Raw genomic sequence first — 8,332 nt, 5'->3', positions numbered from 1 at the left:
ACACCCCACCGGCTCGACATCTTCCTAAGATGACACACGTGCACAAAGTTCATTTGTTTTGATGCGACGGTATCATCAAATTCGTGCATCGAGAAATATTATACAGTGCAACTTTGAGGTTGAACCCTACTTTATGGAAGATGTCGAGGTACCTAGTGGTGCATTTCAGATATTAACTTGGTGGAATGTTTCAGCCATTTCCCGAATAGTCCGGGATGTGCTAGCCATTCATATGACTACAGTTGTCTCTAAGTCGATGTTTAGTACTAGAGGTCACATGTTAGATACTTATTGAAATTTATTGGCTCCGACCACCATAGAGGCCCTCGTTTGCACACAGAACTGGTTAACTACAATGCCCATTGGATAAATATCGTTGCTGTTGAGAGCTATAAACTTGAATCAGGTAACTTTATCCTATTAAATGATTATTTACATATTTGTAATGTTTTAATTATTTAACTTATAATTTTTATAATTTTGTAGACTTAGCTGTGAATCCCATAATAATTGTGGATGACTAAGAAGGACAGACCGTGGGATGAAGAGCCCATTTATAGGTGAGAAATAAAATACCATTAACAAAAAAGTCTTGTTTGTTTTTGTTAGTTCAAAATAATGTTTTAGTTCTAACTTTTTTTTAATTTCCAAAACAATGCATTAATTTCCAAAACAATGCATGATGCTTGGGACTGGAGGTTGATAGTGGTGAAAATTTGGAAATTCTTAACTCGATGTAATTACTAATTTGTAGTTTTTTGTTTTATTGTGATACATTATTACATTGTGAATTGGTTGTGATTGTGGCGGACGGGTTGTTTGGTCCTGATTCAATCATTGTTGTGGTGGTTGACATGTTGTGAATTTGTGATTGTGGAGGTTGTTTGGTCATGATTGCGCTAGTTGTTTGGAGTTCATTTGCATTTTTGGTTTACATTGTGCGTGTCATTATGCGTTTATTTATGTTTGATTTTGTAATGCATGTAATTTAGTCATTTTGTTTAAGTTTTTATTTAATTATTTTTTATAGTATTTTTTGAAAATGGAAAGACCACCAGGGCTTTGGTGATTTTCTCTTTTCTAAAAATAAAAAATTGAAACAAGTTTTTCAAAAATGAGAAGCCCAAATATCAGATTGGGCGTTGGGTGAAAGTGAGCCCTTGCCCAATCACTCCAATCAGAGCTCCAAACTCACAGTCGGAGTCCGTTATGCCCTCCGACTCTAGTCAGAAGTGGGCTTTCCGACTCCGTCGGAATTGGAACCTACCCGTAACTAGGCACTCTCAGAACGCACCTCTCGTCGACTTCTATAAAAGTTTTGCCAGTACATCTGGCACTCACTGTCTGCAGCTACACAAAATTTTTAGAACAGCATCTGTTTCAATGACAAATTTAATCAATCCTCCATATTGCCATGTTAGCAGACAGAAAAACCATGGAGATGAAAATTTACAGAAAAGAAAAATGTCTCGAATTATACAGCAAACCCTTAATTTTCCCATAATATGTGACAAACTCTATGGTCCTGGTTTGATCAAACTGGTATCCTTTCAGTATATAAAAATAAACTATAAGAAATGGGAAAGCAAATGGGAAAAGTGGGGTAATTCAGGGAAAATAATTACAAACTATTAAGAGCACCAAAGATTCGCTTCTTGTTCAGAGCCGCGAAACTTTTCTGGATAGAGAAGCTTCTTGCAACCACTTCACATGTACATGTTTTGAGACATCATGAACGTCAGAATCCATCCAACTGGCGCATGAAGGGAATACGTGCTATAGCTCGTTAACTTTGATAATCAGCTGAGCATGGCTGGATGCCCAGTTTGGAGCATCCTCTTGATCATGTCCATTCCAAATGTAGAATCTGACGAACTGGCAAATGGCAGCACAACATAAACTCAGCATTCTAATCATGAGCTCGGGAGGAATTTCTTGACAGACATTTATAAGGAACAACAAATAAAATTTCTTGACAGTCAATTTTTTTATTTGTTTATGCATGTAAAGGGCAGTCAATAAATTTTCTCCAACACCAAGCACAGTATTTTAGTTGCATTTGTTGTACAAAGACGGAGCTTGTTAGTTCAGAAGAACAACAAATACTTATCTAAGTATTAAAGACATCTACTTATAAAAAAAAGTATTAGAGACATAGACCTAAGCTTGACCCAATTATCAACTAGGAATAGCTTGTCAAGAGCCAAGCTGATGGTACTGAAGAATGGATGGTTTTGGTAGGAGGAATAGACAGAAAGTGATAAAACAAAATCACCAAATGAAATCCTTTGGGAAACTCAGGACTTTGATCATTGATTGGTATGACGCATATTTTAATTTCTAGCATCGCTAAATTCAGTAAATATATATTATATTGGGCCATTGGCCCTATATTTAAGAGGCAAACCCTTTTGAGAGTTCGAAACCTTTGTCTATATACATATAAAGAAATCATGTCCTAATTTCATCAATGCAGGCATGACAAACAGGAGCAACTATCAGACAACGTCATAACAGAGACCATATATAGCCATCAATATCTTCTTTCTGAAATGAAAAAAATTTCTGAAAGTTACTATAATGAAAGGTATGCATCACAACGGCCTGCCTTTGGTATTTATGTTATTTGATGCAAACTAGCAACTGTAACCACAACCTACCCGGCTCCATAACCAACTATGCAGGGATTTGAAAAATAGGGGGAGGACATTTTGTTTTCTTTTTGAAGGGGGGATGACAACTCTTCAAGCTGATCTACTTGGCCCCATCAACAGTTATACTAAAATTATACAATATATGGTACTGACACCAATTCTGCCACTTCATACCTATGATACATTAAGTTCTTTAGTTTGAAACATTAAAGGTTCCCACAGTCACTCTGCTTCCTTGATGTCCTCACCCATGATCACCAATTCACGCCTTCAAAATAATATCTTAGCCCTAACCTCCTCATTGTAGGAATAAAACTATCTGAAACAAAATATGAGTTCAGACAAGCGAAAAAAAGGAAGAAAAAAGGAAAAATAGTCACAATCAATAAACAGAACCCACCTGCACATCTGGACAAAAACAACTTTATCATGCCTATTTAGAAAATAATAAGTTATTTCGTAGCTTTAACATATATGCAGTTTTCCCAGCCTCAAAGACAAGTTGTAAGTTATATGTCGACTATTTGGTTGAAATAGCAGAAAGCTATCTAACATTTCTATTAATTATATAATATACATGAACATGCCTAAAGGAAAAATTTTGCCAGCATAATAATATACCCAATGAACACCCCATTCTACCAGTGTAAAAAATAGAAGCAACAAACTTTATAAGATTTAAAAAGAATAGAGGAGAAAGAAAATATAGCTTCTAGATCAATGCATTAAACAACTAAATATATCTATAGCAACAAGGACACCACTTAAATGAGATGAGACGAGACGACAACTCACCTTGGGATAGTGATTTCATAGGGAAAACAGGCAACACCTTCAAGATTTGGTATGGGAGGAACATGATCCTTCTTCTCATTCAAAAATTTTATGATTTGAAACAATACCTCGCGGAGAGATGCTTCAAGTGCTGCTCTGCGAGCATTTGTCTCCTCCACTGCACTCTCTGCACTCACAGTAAGCAAATAAGATATTAGTTTACCTTAGGTTAGAGTAAAGCAATTGAAATCTTTAAATCAATGCACAATGGGAACTGCACCTCCTGGATCAAGTACAACTTTGGAATGATGAGACTTGCTAGAATGTGCTTTGGGGTGTTGGGCCACATTCAAATTGACATACCATTGTTCCCAATATAGGCGTTCAATTTTATTGAACCAAGAAGGCGGTTTGTTTTTCACCTCATAGAAAGATAAGCATATCTGCAATATGGCAGTAAAATTGGTGAGATTGAAAAAAAGGAAAAAACAACCACAACATGACAGAGACTAATGCAACAGAAGCTCTGACAACAAAAATAAAATGTGTGATGCAGAAGTCCTCTGAAAACCACTTTCAGTTGTATAATCTATTTTCTAGAACAAAGACCCAAATCCTTCTATTTAGGAAAGTGACAGGAGTTTGGATGCCCACTAAAACGAAAAATAGATATACATTTAAAAAATATTATTTTATGCATCTCTGATAGATAAAACAAGACCTAGCAATGGTGAAAAACAAATGAGGACCAACTGGTAAAGTAGTTAATTCAACTTTGAGTATTGACAGCGTCACCTTCTAGGAGCATTCTATCAATTTATAAAGAATATCTTTAGGATATTTACAACTTACCTTCGTATTGTATCATAAGGTAAAACTTATAGCCACTGAAAAGCCACAGACCTGACTTTTTTTGTTTGGGTGTTTCTCTACCCAACCGATGAACTGCTCAATCTTCTCTTCTAGTTTCTTTTCAAGGTCCACATCTCCACATTGCACCTATACAACAGGAAACGTTGCATTAACAAGAAATATATTTAAAGACTTTAATCATCAACCAAGCCAATTAAAAGTCGAACACAGAATGAAACTAGCACAAGTTGGCAAATACATCTAGAAAATATTTGTAAAAGATGTAATAAGATAATATCCTAATGTTGGACCAAAAAAGGTAGTCAGTTTGCTATCTTAGGCCAACATTAACTGAAAAAGAAAAAAAAAATGCAGCTTCTATTAAGGTATCCAAACAGATGGATATATGCCTCTAATAATGTAGATTGCAACACAATTTGCATGTACCGGTGTCTTCAAGTATACAAGTAAGTGGATGCATATTTCAGTTCAAATTCCTGATTACTTCAGTGGGCCTTAACTACACAAAATATATGAGAAACTAAGATGCATCCAACCAAGAACAACCAATCAATAGGAAAATATGAATAACTTACATATGTAATATCAAAGAGTTCCAAATCAATATCTTTGGGACGCACTAGACCTAAAGCCCGATGAAACACTATCGTGTGTAGTATGCCTGCACTTATTATCACGGAGTTGTCAGAAAAGATGAAATCAAATATTAAAATGCTTTGAAGTTCAGATGAAGTCAACACCAAAAATATAGATATAATAATACAGAAACTACTGTGCAACTTCAAATTTAGATTGCTTGTCAAGAAAATTAATAAACACTTGGCGTGCTAGGCTACCATACAAGTATAATTATCTCAGTTCTAAACATATCCATAAGCATTGGGAAATAATCAATCACCATTCATCAAAGAAAACAAACTGAATACTCTGACTTTCTAGATCCGTCCATCTTCTCAGTCTTTTAACCGTTTCGTCCGTAGCAAAGCATGCAGAACTCAGAAGAAATAAAGTCTTACACCAAATGATAATTTTATTCTGGTTAGAGATCACATCCTTCTACGCTGCCATAAACATAAGTTTTTCTATCAATTTTCAACCGTGTCAAAAGTACGCGTATTAAACACAAAATACCACGAGTTGCTTGACTCTGAGCTTAAATAACTGGTCCTGACTGATTACATACTGATCTAAATACCAATTTGAAAGTTAGAATAAGAAGATATATAGTGTATCCCCAGTAGTGTAAATGTAACACATTTATAAATAATAATATACCCTAATTACAAACTAAATTAACTTGGATATCAGGGTTCAGCGAAATTGTCAAAACTGTACAAATTGAAGAATCAAAGCGTCATACAGTAACCCAAAAGGCTCAGCAAAAGTAACAACTTTAAAAAGCAGGCTAAAAATTTGAAATGGTTTCTTACAGCGTAGAACTTCCCGTATCTCGTAGTGCTCCACTTCCTACAAACAAACATTTATGAAAGATAGAAATTTTACCGATAAGATGTTGCAACTAATTTCAATAAGAAAAAGACTGATCAAATTAATTAGTCAGTGCGCATGTGTCTGTGGGGGAAAAGCTTACCAATTCTTTGAGTTGGCAAACTTCGCAGTTCATGGTGCCCGGTGATCAAAGGGTACTTTTCACAGAGAAATTAAGAGACTCAAACCCTATCTTTTTGGTGCGAGATTGACGGACAGAGTGTAATCGTCGAATCGGTAATGGTCTGATCGGTGTATTTCAAGTTTCAACTTTGAACTTGGAGTGTAAGCAAATACAACCTGGGTTGGGAAAATGACATTTAATTTTGAAATTACTTTTGGATCCTGTTTATTTAGGTTAATCTATTTGGGCCCCTAAGGTAACAAGGCCCCCAAGGAGCAAAATAGTAAATTCCTAGAAAAATGTATTTATTTTCTTTTCTCTTTTCCATTGAACGATGTGTTTGTTCAGTTTTATTATTGAGAAATGATAGGTATACTATTTTTTTTTATAATTATGTAATAAAATAATATGATTTTAAATTTTATTTTGAATTTTTCTTTTGATTTTATGGGTTTAAATTTAATAAAAAATATTATTATATTTAAAATTGTATATAAACTGTAAATAGATTGTAAGCCTATTATTAACGTGTTAGTGTGCCAAACACATTAAAGGTGTACTGAGTAAGTGCATGCAAATACATTTTTTCTTAAATTATTATTCTATTTTGTGAGGAAAAAATAATGTGTTTTATATTTTTTTAGTTATTATTTTCCTTAACCCAAGGGATTGCATGGTAATCCCATGGCAACTCGTATGCATTCACAAGCTTGAGGCCATCGGGCTGGACTATTTTTTCTTATTTGGATTTACAAAAAAAATATGTCTTCTGTTTGAAATTATGCATTCACATCCTTGAGGCCATAGGTATTTTTTTTTTTTTTTTTTAAATTAAGGTGCATTTGTGTGAAGAGAAGTGTAAACGACGTGTCCTATCATCGGTCGTGATCGTTAACTTACAAATTGTTAAGTGGGTGGCGTGGTGCGCTTGTGACACTTTCGATGCTTAAATAATAATGAGTGAGAGATAATAATTCAAAAATGCTTAATCAGATTGATCAAAAGTTACATGTTACCCATATATATAGGTATGGAGAATATTGGATTAATACTATAAACTGATTAAGTTTGCACAATACGAAAGCTTATCCCTAATGTATCGACATATCTAATCACCATGTGGTCTATATCTATAATGTGAGATTTATTCTTTCCTAATAAATAGGGCTGTTAGAGTCTTTGTTAGGATACACGACTCATTTAAATTCTTTATGGGTGATGGGCCTTGGCCCAGTTTGAGCTAGACCACTATTAACTCATTCATTGAACTTAAAAATTAAGAGTTAAAATGAATCATAAAAGCTATGGGTTTTTGTTTGTGTTATAAGAGACAAAAGAAGGGTTGAAGTCTGTCAGACAGCCGTGTGACCATCCCAGCCAGCCAAAGATGGAATGGGTGGAAACGATCCTCTACCGCACCAGTGGTCCGAAGGACGATGCTGTTACTCACGCTCTGGTCACAGAGGCCGTAGTTCATCAACCAGACTTGGATTCCTGTCTCCTAAGAACTCAAGGAAACAGATGTACGTCCCTATAGAACAAATCCTGTTCAAGTAAGGTCGTGACATATGCATGCCTGCTGTTTTCTATATAAACCCGTAGATTGTTTCCTGAGTTTCCAATGTGGGAGACTAGTCTGTTACCTTTGCCCAATTGTCCTTGAAAGAATCAAAGGCAATTATCGTGGCTTTCCAGTTGTTTTAATAATATACATCGATTTCTGAAAAATCAGATCAGTCTGTTATACGTTGAGGCTTTTGTCAAATGAATTTGGATGCTGCTATTCAGTTTTGATTTTGTCTTCATAAAGTTATTATTATATAATTTTATTTTTTCTTTTAAATATCTTTTAAACATCTTTAAATATTAAAAAAAATATAAATTTATTAATAATTATTTCCTTAATTATTAAAAAAATAAAATTAAAATACGTGAGTATTCAAAATGAGAGACAAAATGGCTAACTAATATTATCAAATGAATTTATTCAGTTTTGAGTCTTGACCATATTTTTTTTTTTAATTTTTTTATAGCATTCCAAATGACTTATCTAAATTTTTATTTAAAATATTTAATCAAATTAATCCATTTTTTCTATTTTACCTAGCTAACAACTTTTACAATATACTATATATCAACTTATCTATTTTTTCTTTCTTTCATTTAAATATATATATTTTTATTCATTTTAAATACTTTTCTTACTACCGTTGAATTTGTAATATTCTCAAATATTTTAATATTTCTCATATATTAATGTGAACGTCAAAATAACATCAATAGCCCAATACGAAATCAAAAATAAAATAAAGATCTCATTTATCCTATTTTTTATGAACTTTTATTCTTGTCATATTTTGAAAAATTTCTAAGATGAGTATTTTATTTTTTATTAAAATAAAAGATGAATGGTGCATGT

At 33.7% G+C, this 8,332-nt stretch overlaps 1 protein-coding gene and 1 non-coding gene across 4 annotated transcripts; both read right to left on the bottom strand.

Annotated features, from left to right (window-relative positions):
* Positions 1-1,423: 1,423 nt before the first annotated feature.
* On the bottom strand, positions 1,424-6,109 carry LOC121239870 (autophagy-related protein 101-like). Of its 3 annotated transcripts, XR_005935404.1 has the most exons (8): positions 5,893-6,109; positions 5,732-5,768; positions 4,877-4,962; positions 4,332-4,427; positions 3,709-3,871; positions 3,450-3,615; positions 2,829-2,973; positions 1,424-1,875 (listed from the first exon to the last, which is right to left on the bottom strand). XR_005935404.1 is itself a non-coding variant. In XM_041137226.1 (7 exons), exons 1-7 carry the CDS (start codon positions 5,923-5,925, stop codon positions 1,800-1,802), a joined length of 657 nt encoding a protein of 218 aa, XP_040993160.1. In that variant the 5' UTR covers positions 5,926-6,108; the 3' UTR covers positions 1,424-1,799. The 3 variants fall into 3 exon arrangements, 2 of the variants coding, with proteins under 2 accessions (XP_040993160.1, XP_040993168.1); XM_041137226.1 differs by lacking the exon at positions 2,829-2,973 and having other exon boundaries at positions 5,893-6,108; XM_041137234.1 differs by lacking the exons at positions 2,829-2,973; positions 5,732-5,768; positions 5,893-6,109 and adding an exon at positions 5,200-5,221.
* A 1,150-nt stretch (positions 6,110-7,259) lies between these two features.
* On the bottom strand, positions 7,260-7,476 carry LOC121243615. Its single transcript, XR_005936200.1, has one exon. It is a non-coding gene; the product is annotated as a small nucleolar RNA U3 (small nucleolar RNA).
* Positions 7,477-8,332: the final 856 nt, after the last annotated feature.

The sequence above is a fragment of the Juglans microcarpa x Juglans regia genome, chromosome 1D, assembly GCF_004785595.1.
Source record: "Juglans microcarpa x Juglans regia isolate MS1-56 chromosome 1D, Jm3101_v1.0, whole genome shotgun sequence".
Classification (NCBI taxonomy): Eukaryota; Viridiplantae; Streptophyta; class Magnoliopsida; order Fagales; family Juglandaceae; genus Juglans; species Juglans microcarpa x Juglans regia.
This window is presented reverse-complemented; position numbering and strand designations above follow the sequence as displayed.

Coding starts and splice junctions, on each gene's coding strand:
- LOC121239870 (XM_041137226.1), bottom strand. CDS start 5,925: ATGAACTGCGAAGTTTGCCAACTCAAAGAATTG. Junction 5,769..5,892: donor TTTGCCAACTCAAAGAATTG/GTAAGCTTTTCC, acceptor GTTTGTTTGTAG/GAAGTGGAGCACTACGAGAT. Junction 4,428..4,876: donor AACTCTTTGATATTACATAT/GTAAGTTATTCA, acceptor CCTGTTGTATAG/GTGCAATGTGGAGATGTGGA.